Source organism: Taeniopygia guttata, chromosome 4, assembly GCF_048771995.1.
Source record: "Taeniopygia guttata chromosome 4, bTaeGut7.mat, whole genome shotgun sequence".
NCBI classification, from domain to species: domain Eukaryota; kingdom Metazoa; phylum Chordata; class Aves; order Passeriformes; family Estrildidae; genus Taeniopygia; species Taeniopygia guttata.
Genome location: NC_133028.1, coordinates 32,489,739 through 32,509,959, shown reverse-complemented (window position 1 = coordinate 32,509,959; position 20,221 = coordinate 32,489,739). Strand labels below are relative to the sequence as shown.

General features: G+C 37.1%; 1 protein-coding gene across 51 annotated transcripts in view; it reads left to right on the top strand.

Moving 5' to 3' along the window:
• Positions 1-20,221, top strand: part of TENM3 (teneurin transmembrane protein 3) — a 1,292,556-nt gene that overhangs the window by 1,211,769 nt on the left and 60,566 nt on the right. For 39 of the 51 annotated variants that reach the window (XM_072927763.1, XM_072927759.1, XM_072927755.1 and 36 more), the window contains 4 exons: positions 494-679; positions 13,958-13,984; positions 15,576-15,593; positions 16,506-16,652. In XM_072927763.1, coding sequence (XP_072783864.1) covers positions 494-679; positions 13,958-13,984; positions 15,576-15,593; positions 16,506-16,652 — 378 coding nt within the window. 51 annotated transcript variants of the gene reach the window in all.

The following is a 20,221-nucleotide window of genomic DNA, read 5'->3' as shown; positions in this document are numbered from 1 at the left end:
ATTTCAACTTTGAAAGAAAGCAGGGAGAAGAGTATGGAGGGGAAACCTTGCTAATTTGAACTTAGTCATAATAGATTTTCACTCACCACAGACAGTGATCTAGATATACCTTACATTTTGTCACTGTGAGTACAGTGTAACTTCTGGTAGGTATGAGTGACATATAATCTAAGATACAAAAGGTTACTCTTAAGACATATGTGACCACAAAGAAACATGCTTGAAAATTACTGCAAGCTAGCAAATGAGCTGTCAACACTTAAACATCACTTAAGTCTGCCAGCTAACTAAAAGAGCATTAGCAAAGAGATAAAACTCTGTGTTCTCTATTCTGTTGAATCTTACGTGAATATGTCTTTCACATTAAATTCCTTTGATTTAACTTTCAAAGATTTTGCCTCTCTCATTCTTCACATGTTGAATTAAAATGTAGCCCATCTAACTCCTGCATTCCCTGTCTCCCCCCTGCGCTCGCCCTTCCCTTTCTCTGCAGAGATCTGCTCCGCGGACTGTGGCACGCACGGCGTGTGCGTGGGCGGCACGTGTCGCTGCGAGGAGGGCTGGACGGGCGCAGCCTGCAACCAGCGGGCCTGCCACCCCCGCTGCGCCGAGCACGGCACCTGTAAGGACGGCAAGTGTGAATGTAGCCAGGGATGGAACGGAGAGCACTGTACCATTGGTAGGCTGCCTATGCTTTACCCTGTCCTCGCTGCAAAGTACAAACAGCCAGCGCCGCTGGCCGCGTCTGAATAAAAAGTGTATTGCTTTGAAGAATGTTTCTTCAAAGCGAATATTTGCATGCGTCAGTCTGTGAAAAAGAGTTGATATTTTAAGAGAGGAAATGGTTATATAATGGATGATCAGCTCTTCATACTTAGTTTGCCATGAAGAGAAGGTGGAAGAATTTCCTCTTCAATCTTTTCCCTTTAACTGCCTCACCAGGGGGAGGTTACTTTTGTTTTTAACGGTAAATATACTATTTGATTTGTGCTTTGCTCTTTTTATGTGATAGCTTTATGTCTTTTGGAAATGAAGCTTCCTATTGTTTTTCTTTCTTTTTTTCTCTTTTAAGGAGAAGGAGCACTAAAAAGTGACTCAACTACATAAAAATGTCACTTCCACCATGTAAAAAAATGTGATCTAACTGCCCAAGATTATCTTCTTGACAACATAATGTTCTGTGTTAGAATACTATAAAATTTCTTACGTGTCAATAATGTAACAGCAGTTTAATACAGGTGATTGGGAAGAAGTCATCCTTATTACAGCTTATGTGTTTCTGTAACCGAGTTAGTTCTAGTGCCTGAAAACCTTTGGAAGTTGCTATACCATTATTAGTGGAGCTTTTCTTACCCAATCATTTATAGTCCATATGTCCCATATGGAACAGGATATCCTTCTCTACTACATAGGCTTTGACAATGAGCTAGCATGAGAAACCATGCAAGTGAAGAGGAGGAATAAGAAAATGTGGAGCTGTAGTGCTAAGAAATTCCCTTCCACACTAAGGAAGATGCTCCTTTGTGGAAGATGCTGCAGGTCTGTAACAGTGGAGTAGAGTCCTATCCAAACCGTTTTTATCTTGGCAGAACCACATAGAAAAACTTCTGCATGACAACAGGTGGAAGCACCGGACAAGGAGCTGGCAATGCTCTACATATAAGAGATAACTAGTTTGTACTTTGGTGAGTGGAGAGCATTGCATAAAGCTTGTTGGAGGCTGTGCCAAGACTAACCACGCAACTGAAGTATTTATGGGGCACATCTCCCAAGTATGAGAAGCATCATGGTTAAGGACTTTGAGGTGGATTGAACTGGCAACAAAAGAGGCAGCCACAGGTCAGACAACAGCAAGCATAACACTGAGTGATGAGGAAATCATGGATAATCTGAATAATCAAAAAAAGTCCAATAAGTAAAAAACCCCACATGGTTCTATGTTTCGAGAGATGGAGGAGAGATGGTTAAAACAGGTGATGTAGCTGAAGCAACAGGACAGGACAGTAAGTCTAACTGCAGTGGAGCTGATGGATGTAAATGTACTATGATTTGCTTTTGCCACAACCTAAAAAGAGCCTGAAGAATTTTAACTTTCATGGAAGTTTTGGAAGGGCATGAATAGGGACATGAATATCTAGAAAACAGCAAAACCCAAGCTGTGCTCCCAGGTATTTCACAGCCCTGGTGGTGCTGTAAGAGAAGCAGTGGTAAGAGCTTTAAGGGTAGGGAAAATGAGGGCCTATTACAGCTGTGTTATTTAATACCCACATCATTGTGCCCAGAAGATGAGGCAAGATTTTCTTTTTTAGAAGGGAGTCAGGTGTGAAAGTAGTAAGATTGACTTCAGAATCATTTTTTACAGCAATCACAATTGATTTTTAAGGGTTGGTTGGTTGGTTTGGGGTTTTTCTTAGTTACTAATGAAATTGCTCAAACATATGAGGGAGAGGTAATCAAGATGCATCTGCAGAATCACAGGAAGAATCAATAGGGTTAACGTTTTTGAGGAGCTTCCAGAAAACATGCTGACAAAGAGAGTAGAGAGGTGGGGAGAGAACTGCTTTCTGAACAATAAAAAAAGTAAATATTTAGAAGTCGGATAAAGCCTTTCCCTTGACTGCTTTAACTTGCCAACGAGCAATTACTCAGCAGATCACTCTGCTGTTGGTCTCACTGACCTTGGCAGCATTTCAAGGGTTGTAGTTATACACGGATGAACTGCTCTTGAGCAATTTTTCCAACATATTAAGCACAAACAAGTTTTTCCTCAGCACTGGGCAAGCAGGGCTCTCTTCACACCTGTTTATTCTTTAAATGGGTGTTTACTTTCTGGCTGCTGCTGTAAAGATAGTTTGATTTGTTTGTATTGCCCTTACAGCCTCCAAGGCAAGTAATGAGGTACAGGCTTTAGCTTGCTGTTACATTTGGTTTTTTAGACCTGTTTCTTTCCATGTTACAGAGAATCCAGATCATTTTATTGCTCATTTCCAGCAGTATTTTGACTTAGTGGGGGAAAAATTGCTGCCTCCTTAACTTGGCAGATGAAGAGTCAATTTGCTTTTCTCTCATCTACCCCACAGTAGGTAGTAGCTCTTTCTGAGCAATACATTTCAAAACACAAGGGACTTCAGAATGTTTCTCTATGCAAACCAATTTTTTATTGTCACCCTCCATATGTAATCCAGGCATACAACTCTTTACTTAATAGCAGAATATTTGCATAATTTGTGTTATGTGTATGAAAGAAGCCTACTCATTCCCCCTTTATATGTCTAAAAATAAACAATTGCACCCTTCGTATTTCCAAAAGTCATTAACTGTTTAGCTGAGGTATTGTGAAGTATTTTAGAAATGCAAATGTGTTTCTTTGTTGCAGCTATTAGCTGGAAGCCCTATGAAGTGCAACAGCCAAAATTAACAGCTTCTTTGAGAAAGGAATATTGCAAAGAAACTGTAAATCTTAAGGGCAATTCACTTTACTGACTTTTTGGGAAAGGAATAGCCCTCCAGATTTCTGGATGGATGTACAAAATGGGGCAGATGTGAATGCATTACTCACGGAGGCACTAACTGGAATATATACTGAATCATCTGAATCCATAACTCATTTGACCAAAGAATTTATGGTATTTTTGTAAAGCATGAATGCTGTTCAAAATGGTAAAAAAAATGTTTTGTACCTCAGTTGACATTTTTTATGTCTTCTTAAATGATAATTCTCAGTCAGTCCCATTTTCAGTTAGCCCCCTGTTTGTATTGTAAGTTGACATGTGTTAAAACATAGAATGAAGGAAACAAACAAACCTGTCTCCTTACTAAAGCAAGGTAGTCCTTAGTTGTATTTCTCTCTAATATAATTTAAATCTTAGATTGCTTCTTAAACTATGCCAATTTTTACATATACTTCAAAATATTTAAATGGAATTTAGTCAGAGGAAACTCTAATTACTCTAAACTGCCAGATACCTATTTCATTGATTTTTATTTTTATTTCAATACTTCAGAATGTTGGGAAGAAAAATTGTAGGTGATTACAAAGGTTTGCTTTTTGTGTTCAGAAAAAAAATTCAGACATCTGCTTATCTAGGTTCAACATCAGGGTTTCCCTGAGGCTGAAGATGACAGGACTGGATTGGAGAAATAATATACATATGTAATTTATATACTTTGATTTGTGATAGAGAATAGAGTAGACCAAATAAAGCAGGGAGGAGGGGAGGTCTGTTTGTTTGAAGCAATGTGTATAGTAAGGTGGACAAGATTGTTTGGACTAATGCAGTTAACCTGCTGTCTATTGCTGATATCCACTGTTCCGTTATCCACATCTTCCTTGCCTTTGGCACAGGGTAGTTCAACTTCCATACCTCACCTCATGTCAGCCACACTTGTGAACCACTGCCTTTGCTCTGAATGCATACTTCCACATATTTATGTCAGAGATGTTCAGAGATAAGTACATGCTCACTATTTTGATGAATGAATCTAATAGGAATGAGCAAAACTCAAAACTTAAATAATTTAAAATTAAAAATTAAATAATAATAAATAGGCTACTGTTTAGCATCTTAGAGGTTTGAACTATATATAGGCAATGTATATTTCAAGTACTAAACAATTTAAGGCACCTAAGTTGCTTATAATCTCTTCCCTCTAGAGAATTGTAGTCATAGATCATGGAATAGTTTGGATTGGAAAGGACCTTTAGAGGTCAACTCCCACTGCAGTAAGCAGCATCATCTTCAACTAGATTTGCTCAGAGCCTCATTTGCTTAGAACCTCATCCAGGCTGGCCTTGAATGTTTCTAGGGCATTCACCACCTCTCTGGGCAGCTTGTTCCAGTGTTTCACCACCCAATTGAACAAAACTTCAATAAGTCTAGTTTGAATCTACCCTCATTTACTTTAAAACCATTATGCCAGTGCCTCACAACAGGCAAAATATTTTAATGTAATGTTTTAGAATTTCCTGTGTCCCCATGAGAATGGGTTAAATCAGCAGCAGAGCTATGGAAAATCATCTGTCAATTGTTTATTTGGTCTGCAAGTGACATTCATGGGTCTGAGGTGAGCATCCATATATTATTTTTTGAAGCTCAACCAGCATCTCAATGGGATACAAGACAGCAGATGCACAGCTGGTGCCCAGGTGATAGCCTGGATGAAAATCTGCTCTGTAATTAAGTTTTCATAACCAAGTTGTGCCAAAGTATGTTTTTGTTTCCTTTCTGTCCTGGCTTGCAATGAGTTCAGTGACCCTCTCCTGTCTGAGTAGTTGTTTTGTGAGATTGGAACAGATATTATTTCAGAAAGTCTATTATTTTTTGTGATATAACTGTCATGTACCATGAGTATATAAGGTAACTGTCATAGGAAGCCCATAAATATGAATACTTTTCCAGCTGCTTTTCCATTAAACTCTGTTAGCTGAATGAAATTAGTAAATAATTATGTTGGTGGGGAACCTGCTATATCTATGTGCTGTGTAACAACTCACTTTTACAATGCAGCCTAATTTTTTTCTATAGACTAAATTAGTTTTATCATAATCTAAATTGCAAATTTACCAATTTGCATTAAAACTATGCCTTCTTGTTCAGAATTGTCAACACCTCTTTTTTAAAAGTCTTTAACATTAAGCATGGGTGGGTAAGACCATCTGTTTATAAAGCTTGCCTGCAGCTCCATTACTTAACACAAGACAGGTTACAGCTGTTTAATTGTTATCATGTTGAACAATTATCTTTCAATCCAAAATTAATATTTGTATATGTATGCATGGAAAGCATATTGCTAAATATAAATGAGCTAAATATGGATTAATGTCATTAAGCATTCATATTAATCCCTCAGGAGGGTTAAAGCTAGCATCATGGTACTTCCATGCTACTTTTGAGTGCCACATGAGGCTGCTTTACCTGGTATGCAGAACTGAAAATCAAGTCCAGTGGTAGTTCACTGAGAAGTGTGCAGCTTATGTTTATATTCCAGTGAGAACTGGGATCTAATTGGTTTATTTTCTCAGAATTTCCCCTAAAATTTAGTTGAGAAAAAAATAACAAGGAACAGCAAATTATTCATTTTAACCTTTTTCTTTGCATGAAAAACAGTAGCATGACATTCAGATCAATCAAACCAAAAAATTAAATTTTCCTCAGCAAGGGGTTTCTAGCTTCATCTATTTTAGCCAGAAAATCAGGAATATAATCTAGTTTAGATATTCAGAATTATGAAAAAAGTAAGTCTAGAGCACTTTCCCATAAGTTTGTTTCCCTTAGCACAAACTGTTCTGGTGACTGATTAAAATGGTTTTCTGGCTGGGGATAAACGCGAAGGCATCAGTGTGCTGATTTTCCACGTGACCACGGTCAGATCAGCATAAGCACTGATGTACAGCAAGTGTTGAGGAGTGCTGAGACAGAATCTCCTCCAATAAGTTATATGGCCTGCAACTGTTCCCTTCAGCACGTGTTTAGCTTGGGGCTCCTTATACTACAGATTTCAAATATGACTGCAGGGAAATGACACTTTATCTCCGTATAAAGATCAGAGAGCAAGTAAAGACAAATGTGCTCCTTCAGTTAATTAAATGAAATGCTTATAGAAAACTTGATACGGCTGTATATCATTACACGATACATTTTTGACACATGGGCTCAACAGAGTAAGTCATGAACCAGTTTGAGGGCTTGATCTGTATTCTCTACATTTGCATGTTAGCAGCACAGATAACCAGTATTATGATGCCCCTGTCATTTCAGTGCTGATGCTAATTGCCAAGCATGGCTCACTTTTCTCAGAAGTTTAAACCCCTGACAATATTCACATTTCAGGGTGGTTTAATATGTTACATATTTATTGTACCTTATTGAATGCACAGGAATTTCCATAAATTTTATTATTTTGAATGTTTTTGTCCCTCAAATTATAATAATTACTTCTGTATGAATGTATTCTGTAATTATCAAAATTCCTAAATTTATGGTTTTCTTTAGTTATGGTTTCATGGAATCATACATGAAATCAAGTTTCATTTTAAAAATAGCACTGTATCTGAATGAAGGTATGACCTTTGACATTCAAACAGTTTTTATCAGATAAAATCTGATAAAATATTCAAAACTAATTATGTCCAGTATCAATTAGTTCACCACAGTATTATGAGTGAAACCCTAGTTTCAAAACACCTGACTGCTTTGCAATTGGGATTTTACAACAATATGTATACCTATACCTTCAATGCAAAAAGCCTAAAAGGAAGAGATGATGACTTTCTTGACATCCAGAGGAATGATAATCACAGTTTAACAAGATTTCATGAAATTTAGAACAAATTTGGGGTTGATATTTCCTGTGCCTAAAGGGCATGTTATTAAATTGCCAGGCCAAGCTTTGAATATGCCAAATATTTTTACATTTGGTAACCATAAAAATACTCAATTACCAGGTGAATTTAAGATGGAGCATGCATTTTTGGAACTGTGAAAGAAAGTGAATTATTGGTCAGGCCTTAACACATTTCAAGACCAAATATCTCAAATACACGTTAACTGTTAGCATACTTTAAATTGCTAATTGGTTAATTTGCATTTAAATGAGGACCACATGTGAAGTTCAAGTTAGGCACATTTTCAGAAAGCAGCAGAATCCTCTGAGATGTGAAGAATTTTAAAGCCTGTTGTGAAGCTTATTTGAGCTGAAGTGGCCAGAGAGTAAGTGGTTTTGTATTGTATTGTTGCATGCTGGTCAGACCACATTCCATAAATACTTTCAGTCAGGGAGAAAGATGGAAACAATAATGCTTCCAATCCTGATCCATGCCCTAATGGGTTTTCAAGCTAAATTTATCTTTCATGCAGTTCTTAATGTAAGTGTCAGGTTTTTGCCTGTATCTGAGGCAGGTCTCCACAAGTTCCTTGATTCAAATGAACTTTTTCAGCCTGTACATGTGGGATAGTTGTAACCCCTTAATGACATACACCCTTTCTTCTAAATCTTCTTCTAGCTAAACTAACATTAAGTAGGAAACAACACTGCTCATGATCTTACCAGTAGTCCCAAATTTCCTATGTCTACTACATCCTTAAAAGTAACTGAACCTTTTATTCTCATACATTAGTAACTTTCCAGTAATAATGTTTAGAAATCTTACTTTACAGTAAAATTGGGATGGTCTCCAGAACAAAAAAATCTAAAGGATAATGAGCTTGTGTGCCTTTGTATACAAATCTCAAAAATGATTGCTGCGAAGAACAGTTGCAGTTTTGGCAAGGGATAAATTGCAGTGAAGTCAGGCCTTTCTGCAAATATTTAAAATGCATAAATGATTAAAAAGATATGAGTTCAGGGTGACAACAGTGTTTTGGCCTTTGTAAGGAGGAAAAAAATAAAATTGTGTGAAACTATAATTCCATCCATGTGCTCTCCTTTACAAGAAGGGCAAAGGGAAATTTAGGAGTAAAAAGGATCAAAAGAGAAGGATGTTTGTAATCCTCCTCTATTGGCAGCAATGCTCTGAACATATGGTCTGTCTAAGACAAGGTTCTTACCAACTCAGAGAATGGGTGATGACTATGAGCTGCTTACAGTGGAAGAACATGTGCTTTCAGTACTGTTCAGTGATGAATAGAAAGAATTGCATTTGCAAATTATACCAGAGCCTGCTGCCCCCAAGCACTTTGGAAGACAGGACAAGAATTTCAAATTACTTCAACAAATAGCACAGACTATGCAGAAAAATAAGGTGCAATTCAACAAATGCTGGCTTCTATGCTTAAGAATAATCAGCTGCACAAATCCAAGTTAGGAAGCAGTTTGCCAGGCAGAAAACACTATGTAAGAGTTGCTGAATTTGACATGAGCAAACCTTTCTAAAGACAGGCTACAACAGTGGCTTTAAAATTTTGTGAATTCTGGACTTTTTTGGGTTTTGGTAGAGGCATGGAGCTCCTCTAAATTTGCATATGGATGCATGCTTTTTTTAGTCATTCTTTGGGAGGGAAAGCAGTTGCCTGAAGGAATCAGTATGCTATTCCCCAGGTTTGCTGTGGGTAAGAAATACCCACATAAGAATAATAAGAAATTATAAGAAATGCAAGGTTTAAATATTACAAGGGTTATTTGGGGTTTTATGTTCAAATGGTGGTTTAATTGGCAAAATAGTTAAACTGTGGGTAGAAATGAGAGGAAACGAGGGTGATCTGATAGCCACATCAGTAGAAGTAAACCACCATGGACTGAGTCTTCAGTAGATTAGAGAAGTCAGACCAGAACTGTCACTCCTGAGTTTTGTTCCCGCAAAACAAGCAACAAAACTTGTTTACAAACTGCATTCTCCCTAAAGTTTGCAGTAAGTTTTCTCTTCTGCTGCCAAGTGCCTGTGAAACCACTGATAAAGTGTGTGCCTCATCCCCTGCCACAGCTTGGCTGCACAGGGAGTCAAAAATAATGTTCATAAGAGACTGGTGCACAGGATGAACAGGTTAAGGATGGTTTTGAAGACCTGGATTCCACCCTTGATTCAAACATGTATTTTCTGTTAGTTGCTCACAAATACAGACTTTAAAGAAGTTCTCTTAGATTGTTCTTCACTTTCTGGGAACAACATTTGCACATGTGTGATTTGCTTAAAATATTGGTTTGTGTGTGAAATACTTTATAATCCAAGTATTCCAGAAAACCACATCATAGGTGCTTGTAGTAAAGTGAATGGAGATTTCTCACTCTGATGTTTCAATGCTTTAATTACTGGTAAAATGAGGTAAGAACACCAGTTCTCTTCACATCAGTAGTATGAAGATAGTGTGCTAAATAATTGTAACTTAGGGAGGAGGGTGATAGGAGAGTCTGAAAGAGAACTGTAGCTTCTTTGTTTAGGTTAGCACAGTGTGCCTGCTACTAGGGCATCAGCTGTTTGCTGTTTGTGAGAGAATGAGTGCTGAATGAGGACTGTGAGCTCTGCACATTCACAAGGGAAGAGGTGTATAAAATTTGCTTAGGTAGCCATAAACCCATCACTGCCTAAATTTTGGATGCTTGACATGGCCACTGTCATGGTATTCTTCTAATGTGTTCAGGGTTTTTTGGCATATGGATTGTAAACAAAGTTTTATACAAATACTAAAAATTATTGAAAATAAGTAAAGATATTAAAACTTTCTACCTCTAAACAAACAGGTTAATGTGTTGAAAGGCTTAAAGGAAACAATATGGTAAAAACATAGCATAGTTTGCTTCCAGTCCATTTTTAGTCCAAGAAAAACCTGCTGTCTCCCTGTATGACACTTGATGCAAGGTTATGTAGAAGTGTAAACGTGACTGATGCGAGGTATGTCCTTCACATGTTCCTGTAGAGCATGGGTGTCTGAGAGCATGAAGTTTGTGTGAGCAGTGGAGATACTTACACAGTCATTCACCAGGGAATGGGAGCTGCAATAAGGAGTTGTGGGAGATAAGAGGAAACAAAGCAAAGCTTGCTCTGAGAGGAGCAGAACAGTGTTCTTCATTGTTGCTAATAGTGAAATTATTTCTTCATAATCTCTCCTTTCTTTTCTTCCCCTCCGCTTTGGTTCTCTTTTCTCGTTTTATTTTCTCCTTCTGTTTTCTTTGAGAGGAAGAGGCTGTAATGCAGTAAGGAAGGGAGAAAGCTGATTATATTAGTGGAGAGGAGGCAAGTGTTTGACTCACATTTTCAAGGTGTTGAAAGGGAAAAAAACCACTTCAAAAAAACTAGTGTTTATTTAGGCTGACGTAGGTCAATATGGCTTTGGTCATGTTCATTTGTGATTTTGCTTCATGTCTGGTGGTGCTATGATGTTAAATCTGCTTTTTCAGCAAAGTAATTCATGACTCTTGAGCTATTGAGTTGACACTGTAACAGACCTATGCATACGTTACAAAACCATCGGGCACGTTACAGTCTAGTGTACTGTAGATTACAAAGATTATGATGGGTGAAGATATCTGATGGAGAATGATGATTTAAACTAATACAGATATAAAATACACTGTGCAGCATTTAGAAGCATGTTACCATTGTAATCCCAAATGACAGAATAATCAGAATAAAGCAGTGCTATAAGGACCAATTAAGGAACATCAATTCAATGGCTATGTGACTCATGCTGATTTAAATGGGAGCTGATTGGAATAAATGGATTTAATATGTATTTTTATTCTTAGGTTATTCTGTCATACCTGGAGGAAGCAGTATATGAATAAGGAAGACACTGACTTACATCTCTGATAGGAGACTAATGGGAGACATTAAATAATTTTTTTAAAAGTCAGGGTTCTGTCTGGTTAAGAAATATGCTGTTTTAAGTGTGAATTTGCCTGACTGTTACCATTTCTTTATAAAATCATTTATCTGCCACATATTTATATAAATACCCACACAGATTGATGGCACCATTTCTGTTTTATTTTGTATTAATTTTGAATGCCACTTACATCTTCTTGGGCTTTGAGTAGCCTAGAAAATCTACAAATCTTTTATCTTCATTTTTGTTTTTCTTTTTTCCACTTGGAGTTATACAAAGTCCTTCTACTTCTGGAGATAATAGCAAGATTTAAATGGCACAGTCTTAAACTCTGCAAGAAAATTCTTTTCGTTATGTTGTCTGGTCTGTAATTAGACATTTTAAGGACATAAGATAACGTTTATGTGCCAGATGTGTAAATATCTTGCCAAGGAGCACCTGCTGAGATGCTTCATCCTACTGAAGTGCTCCAAATCCCACCTGGAATTCTCTGTACAGAGAGGGGAGGTTTGTGTTTTGTATTTCCACACAGGTTCATTCATCTTTCAGTTGCAGTGCCATGAAGATAAGGAAGACAGCATGACTAGTTAAACTTCACTTCAGAGTTAACAATTTTTGGTCATTCATTTTCTGCTTTGTGGTTTTTCTACAATGCTGCATATTAACCAAAATAGTTTCTAGCATTGTTTTTAATGTTAACAGACTGTGAGTAAAAGGATGCTGGAAGGTAGAACTTGTTTTCTGCGAATTAGTTTTGTGGTTTGAAACTGACTTCTTATATGACTGCTGGATTAAAAAAAATCTTAAAAGAGTATTTTCCTAATCTCTCTTGTGTTTCGGAGGTTTGTTTGGGGTTTGGTTTGGTTTTGGGTGTGTGTTGTTTTTTGTTTGGGGTTTTTTAATGAAGATTGGATTCTGAAAATAAATAATGTGCGGGGCTTGGGATTACAGGGACTGTTTTTAATTGCCTAGGAGGTTTTTTTAATGTTCTATTACCTATTCTTACACTTGTAGAGGCATTTAATGTTTTACTGGTGGATAGATTAATTCCCCAGACAGAGCTGATTGCTTTCATTTTATGAAATAGAGCTTGATTTTTCCTCCACACATACTGCACAATGTTTTAAGCTGTGTAGGAGCAAAAGGAATTATACTGGATGAGTAAGAGAAGAATTTGATCCACCCTGAAATGTAGCTGTATCATATTTCTTTTTGTTTGTGGCTAATGTGAAAAGTTACCTAGTTTGTAGCTGCTGCTCTAAATGTTCTGTAATTGATGTTTTCATCTTACTTTGTCTTGCACTAACCTTACCATTATAGGGAAAAAAAAAAAAAAAAAAAAAAGCTGTGTAGTGGACACCTGACACTTTCTTCAAGAAAAAGGAACTAGAAAATTTCCTCCTCTTAGTTGTAGCAGTGATTGTGCCCCCTGATATATATATCGCCTCCCTCCTTGGAGTCCAGAGCATCTTTTTTCTTTTGATCCAAAGTGGAGGAAAGGCTATAGCTGGAAAGCCTTTGTTACCCGTCCAAAGGGATCCTAACCATGACAGAGGACTTGCCAGACAGGGGCCATAATCCATCCGGGATTTAGGAAAGTCAAATTTTAAAGGAAAGAGGGCTGTGAGGGCTGTGTTGAGGGACCTTGTCCCCAGCAAAACCAGGGGATGGAGTCCAACGTTCCTGGCTCAGCTTGGCCTGTTCCCCACCGCAGTGGTCTGTAGTCTGCCATCTCCCTGGGCGTGGGTGGCTGGCTTTGGTAGCCTGCAATGGACCTGGTGGCTTTGCTGTGTAATATTAACCCCTTTCACACAACTGCACTTGATGTCTGTTTCCTGGAAGGAAGGAGGGAATATGTTACCCATCTGTGCTGTGTCTCATGTATTAAAAGTAGGCCCTGCTGCTTGAAATCCGTCTTATGTTCTGTATGTCATTCATCCATCTGCCTCCTCAAATCTTTTGTGAAATCTTAAGTGTCATAACTTACAAAAGGAAGTCTTGCTATTCTTGTATATACCATCTTATTTATTTTTATGTATCTAAAGCCTACGTTTAATTTTCACCCGCTTTTCAAAATGAAATGGATCATCACATTGCTAACCCCACTACACCCTCTTCCACCTAGTATTTACAATTCAGCTTATCTTACATACTTGGTTTGTGTGCTTAGAAGAATAACTGTGACTGAATTGAAGCAGAAGGAAAAATCCTACTAAAAATCCTGTTAATCCATTGAGAATTAAGATAGTGTGCTGGTTATGCTGTCAGAGTCATGAATGACCTGCAAATCAAAGATCTTCCTGTGTGGTTAGTGTTATAAAGCTCATATGCTAAGGAATTGCTCTTATCTTGTGTTGAAAATCGAATTTTTAAGCTAGCTTTGATTATATTTTTGTTATATAAAAAAAAATCAAAGCATGTGAAGAGAAGTAAGAAGAAAATGTAGTCTCAGAAATGTAGCTTCCCTTTAGCTTCTGCAAGCCTGCTTTCCAGAACAGTTTCATTGATTCATGACGATGCTTGCTGAAAAGAGAATTTCTTGCATTTTTAAAAGCCTTGAAATACATTTTCATTTTGTAATGTAAGACCTCTCATGTCAGGTGCACCTGCTTAATTTGCATGTGAATTCTGAACAATTCTTGTTTCATGTGACACTTCTGAAATGTCTGTCTGTTTTTTTTTTCTTTTTAATTCTCAAGCTCACTATTTGGATAAGATAGTGAAAGGTACTGTATATTTGCTTTTTGACATGCCTTTATCTACATGTTTGGGTTCGGTTTTTTCAATATTAATATATAGTTAAAAACATACTAGTCTGGGCAAAAGAATCTTCTCTTACATTCCATGGATTATATATATAACTCATATGGCTTTCAACTCATCTCAAAATTTTGCTTCTGTTGTATGGTAACACTTTATCAGTAATTATACATTTATGAACAAACTGTATACATGTATTAGATTTAATCTGAACCAATAACTGAAGATAGTATTCATTTGCTGTTTGGAACCTTTTTTTTTTTGTTGTTAGTTTTGTCATTGGACCTCTACCTACAAAACGCTAAATATAAAGGAAGCCAAGCAAAGTGATACTCTTGTCACAGAACAAACGTCATTAGTTCTAAAGAACAGATTTATTACAGAGATGTGTATTTTTATATACTGACATATCAATAGAATTCCTTAGACTTTTAAGCTTCTGATTATCTGAATGTAGAAAATCCATAGGAAAATATGATTTGTATCTTGTATAACTAGAAAAATATTTTATAGTCTATGCAACATTTTCAGGTAAGAGGTTCAAGGATGCAAAAGCCTAATATGAAACAGCAAAGATTCTTGTATCTTCAGTTACGGTGAAAAATTGATTTAGAAAAATGTTTAAAATATTCCTACCCCTCTTTCCCTGAGTATCTTCCTCTATTCCTTGTGTTTTTTCGTTAGACTATGGCAATATTGATGGCAATATCCAGGCTTTCACACAATAAGTCTTGAGTGCACCCAGTTGACTCCTAAATTGCTTTGTCAGTATTGCAATTATATATGTAAGTCTTTCATAAGTCGAATAGAAGAAATACTAAGAAAAGATCTATCTCGGTACGTTAACAAATGCTATTAGCAGCTGCAGTCTGAAAGAATAAAAGTAGCAAGACTAATTTCAGCCTGCCATGATGGCACAACATCCGTAACTGAGCATCCCCATCCTTCCTTACAAGAGGTTTTCCTGATTCTTTGTCTTCTAAGAGTGATTTGACAAGAGTTAAACACCCTTTATAACTTTTTATATTTTAAGCACTTTTTATAACTTTTTTCTGTGTGTTTTAATTTGGAACTACAAGATTGGAAGGAGTCAGTAAATTCAAAATTCTTTAGAAGAAAAAAGCAGCTTGCTTCTGAAAAACCACTCTAAGCTTAAACAAAATGGATCAGTAGGTTAGTTGACAGATAGGTGTTCTAAAAAGTAAATAATTATTTGCCCAGTTACTTAGGGTTTTTGGATGAAAGTTTACAGATAATTGTTTTTTCCAGAAATATCTGATTTGTAGCCACCTTCTCATAAGATAGATAGTGCCATATCTGTACTTGCTTCTGTCAGTGTCTTATCATAGTCATAGATAAGGAAGCACCAAAATCTACATATTTATAGCGTTGTCATTCTCATACAGATCATGTTGGCTGCATGCCAGATTTCATCACTAGGAAGTGACAGATACTGTTTTTTTAATGTAATGTTAGACTGAAAACAATTATCGATTTTGGATATATTAAATTATGTTAATTGTTTCCCAAATTTTCCCTCCTTGGCCATAAAAGCAGACAAGATAGGATATAAAGGTAACAGCACAAAAGCCTTAGGGAGATTGTCACAAAAAATCACTCTCTGCTATCTGTCTTGAAGCACGTCACTACCGTGTTTTTGTTCAGTCTATCAATGTTTATTGTGGTCCTTATGGTATTTCATTTTGTCCGTCCTAAGTAATCAAATACGCACAGCTATTACATTAAGTTGGAAATCCTGTTGGTCCTGTCCCATCCGTATGCAGCCTGAATCCTAATGTTTGTTAGAATAGATGCTAAGCTGCTTCACTATTCCTGGGCTTTGCTTATTCTGTGAAAAGGAATGTATTTTTAGCATAAAGTATAGTCATTAAAACTGGCCTATACTTTGTGCAATTATTTAACGCACTGTAATTTCACATGAATACACGGCAACTCTCAGACCAGATAAAGTTAACCTTCTCTTTTATTACTCGCCTAAATCATACCCATTTTCCTGCTTAAGAATTTGGAGGGATTTGTTCATAGTAACAGGGAGCTTAATCATTTGTGCCAGTAATTAATCAATACTGCATAGAGCAAATAATGAACTATTCTATGAGCACAGAAAAATGTATCATTTTACACAGCTGTGTTTGCACTATGCACTCATCTCTAGTTACTTTGAAAAAAAAAATTTAAAAAACCAAACTTAATTTTGTCTGGCCTGCAGGTATTTAGAGGATTGGTGCATTTATTTCCTGCCTGTACAGGTAAGTGGTGTCTCAAGTGTCAGGCCAATCAAAGATGCCACTTTGTAAAGAATTACGTTCCCCGGGTAATGTTGCTGTTCCAGTCCATGTGCAATTACAGTATTTGTGCTGTTCTTAAGGCCTGTTCCCAGTAAGTGTCCCTTGTTTGTATTTTTTTTCTTTTTATATTGTTACAATATTTAAATCACTTGTGCTTTTTCTTTGTCTGTTTCAACAGAGGGCTGCCCTGGTTTGTGCAACAGCAATGGGAGATGCACACTGGACCAAAATGGCTGGCACTGTGTCTGCCAGCCAGGATGGAGGGGAGCAGGTTGTGACGTAGCCATGGAAACTCTCTGCACTGATAGTAAGGACAATGAAGGAGGTAAGAGCCACCAACTGGATCTTTAACTCTGGGAAGAACATGTTGAGGAACAGAGATTTTTCAGTCAGGTGATTAAATACTGCCATGAGAACCATACATGCATTTGACTCTCTCTTACATCGGCAAGTATATGCCATGGTCTTCAGTGCTTCTTTATGGCATATCAGCAAAGCCTAACAAGCTGCGTGTGACAGGTGAGATGTGTACTTAGAAAAAGATAAGTGTCACCTTTGTTTCCATGCAGTGTTCTTTTATACCAGAAAAAAACATAGTTTATACTCAGTGAACTGTTGTAGAGGGGAAAAAAAAGAAGAACTTCAAAATTTCAGTGACCTCACAAGGAAATTGTCCCAAGAGAATAGGCCAAACTGGGAGTTCACATTTTGAACTATGATACAATTGCTGGAAACAATTGGTTACCCAGCCTACAGAGATCTTATCTCTCTATAGCCTTTGACAATCTGCAGTGAGAGGCAGGCAGGACTGCTAACCTAAGGAATCAATCTGTGATTACTGTTGTACTCTAGGGAAGCTAGGGGGGCTGTGACTTAGCATGATTCCAGAATCACATTAAAAAAGCCCAGAAAAACAAGATTTAATGTGAATGCCGTCCAATATTAGATCAGCCTAATGCTTTTATTGTCTGTCTTTCTTCCCCTTCTCTCATCAATTCTTTTTGCTTAACACCTCCAGATTCAAAGAGATAAAAACTCCATTAGGGCCTCTGGATGATGATAAAGTCATATGAGACTTTGTCTTTCTGTTTTAGACTGCATATGCCTCTGCAATTGCTGGTTGACTGTTTGCTTTCATATCCCTACTTCAGCTGAGATCTTAGACATCACGAACTATAAATAGCAGCATTTACTTCCTGCGGAAAATAAGTAATATGGTTAAAACTATGCTTCTGTTTATTACTGTACACATCATTTGGCTTGTTATCCTTCTTCATTATGTATTATATATTTTGAGGCAGTTTTCCATATTTAGGGGCCTAAACAGTCTGGCCCAGATTCCAGCAGAAATGTGCTTGTTTGGGGAATTAAGTTCAGGTGGGCCAAGGAATTACAATATAAAGTAAAAAGAGAAACCTGCAAACATGAACAAATCAGGGAGAAGGAGAAATTAGGTAGAAGCATAAAAAAAAAAAAAACCTTGGAGAAAAAAATAGATTATGTAAGGGGAGAAAAAGGGAAAATACATTAAAAGTCCAATAGTAGATTCAGTAAATGTTAAAGATCATATAAGAATGTGACAAATGACAGGAGGAGTCAGAAGCAGGTAATGGAGCAGTAGGAAGAAGAACAAGGTGAACAGGAATGCATGTAAATGGAGCAAGAGAAAAGAAGTTGCTCCTTCAGACAGAACAATAATAGCTTTTTGGGGAGGCAAAATGAACAAGGAATTGGAGCAGAACAATCTAACAAGGTGGCTTAAAGAAGGAAGAATGATTTTGAGGAAAATAGCTAATGCTGATATTTTGTTGTTTTCTTCTCTCTCTCTCATCTCCTTTTTTCATATTGCCTTTGTGGGCATCATTATGCAGCTATGCATGAGGAAGGGGGTGTCCAAGCACTTGTTTTGCTGTGATTGGCCTGTATAATGCTATTTGTCAATGGCATTTCTCTTATTTTAATTGATATACTTGAATACAGTGCATAGTCACTTCAGTCTTTGACTGTGGCTGAGGAGAAGGGTTAAAATTTTACAAATCAAATTAATATTGAAGTATCCCTAACAAAACTAGGGAAAGAAAGTCTCCTTTGTAAGCTACCTGGAAAGAGAAGAAGTGTTTATTCCCTTTCCTGCAATCAACCCACTAATCTCCAAGTAAGCCATTAAAATTTCAGACAGCTACAGGGAATGGCACAAGTATTCTTCTGCTGTATTTGTTTATCATGGGAGATTAGGTTATCTGAGCACTTGTGATGAATTTATAGTATGACTGTGGGTTGTGTGATCTACATCTTACTAGGCTCAGTGGTTATATAATTAAAGTTATCTCAGTTGTTGTCTGTTTGATATGCTGTGGTTAGTGTTTATGCTTTATCCTACACTGGGTAGAATATATTAATATGAGCACAGTTCATTAATAAAAGTGTCTGCTGTTCCTTTGATTCTTAGCTCTTTCTGGGACTGATTATTCAAATTCAGTGAACATGAGCATCCTAAGGATCCCAATGGGAATATTCTCCATAGGAAATCCTAATGGCATCAAGGCATACCTGAGTATTTTCCCTTCTAGATATTATTGACTTATGATTGGATGATTGTCGTTTATCTTCCTTTTAATACAGATTTTTCAGTCTTGGAAATAATTTCTGTTCTCTTTAAGGATCACTCTTTATTTTCCCCTGTGTTTCACTGGATTTTTCTTTACATTTTAACCCACAAGGAAAGAGTGTGCATCAAGCAGATCTTAGACTGAATTAAACTCCTAATGACTTTGTGAGGAGAGCTGTCTGTGGGTAGAATAAGCCTAACTTCTTGGGAGAAAAAGGTGTCACTATTATACTTGAACAAAGTGGGCCATGCTTTGTTATCACTGTAGGAAGAATAAGAAACAGGAAGAGTTGCTGTTTACTCTTCAGTTTCGGTGGATCTTTATTGAACAGATTTCTTAGTTAAGTTTGCTTTTTATTAGCTCCTATTCAATCATCTAGAGTAGTTACAGGTTTCCACAAGCAAGACTTAAGGGAACATTAATATTCTTTCTTTGCTGAAATGAAAATAAATACTGTTATAAAGCAAAGCATACCTCACACTACTGTATTTTTTTGATTACTTGCATCGTCTAAGACAGCCTGTTTCTGGCAGATGTCACAGGATAGTACACATTCAGCCTAAAGATTGCCCAAACCAGGGCCTCTTCTCTGATAGTGGCTAATAGTTGTTGCTTAGCAAAACATTATAATAGGGTAGAGGTGAACTTATATTTTCTTTGGTCTGCTAACAGGCTGCAAATTAAATGCAGAATGTTTTGAATGTCAGAAGAGTTACTAAGTGCAAAGATAACCCAAGCTAAGGAAATCTCAGGAAGTATCTACTTGAACTAGGAGTTATACAGTGGCATGCTTAGGTTCTCTGGCTTGTGCTCTGTCACTTCCCATTATTCTTCAGCTTTTTGATTGCATCTATGGTAGCTGGTGAATGCCAGGTTCGTATACCATGGGACTTATACACAGTGCCTCCAAGATTTCTTTCTGGAGTGAGAAGCCATTTGGAGCCCCACATTTCATATTTTAGGCTTCTTCATTCAACAGCAAAGCTGAATTTCAGTCCTTGCACACTGTTCAGGAATAAATCAAGGGCTGTTTGTTCTTTTCTGGCTTTTCTGATCAGCTGTTCTATAAGCAGTCATTTTGATGTATATGATCAAGTCCATTAATTATAGCCTGTTGCAAAAACGAGGTACGTAAGGATAACTGAGATTTGGTTCTTTCCTTTCCTGTCTCTTGCCTTAGTTTGCCAGTCACCAAAACTGTCCTGGTAGAATGGCCAGCATCATAGTTCCAAAACTATATTTTTCCAATGTAGGTACTGAATTTCACTCCATGAAGATTTTTGTT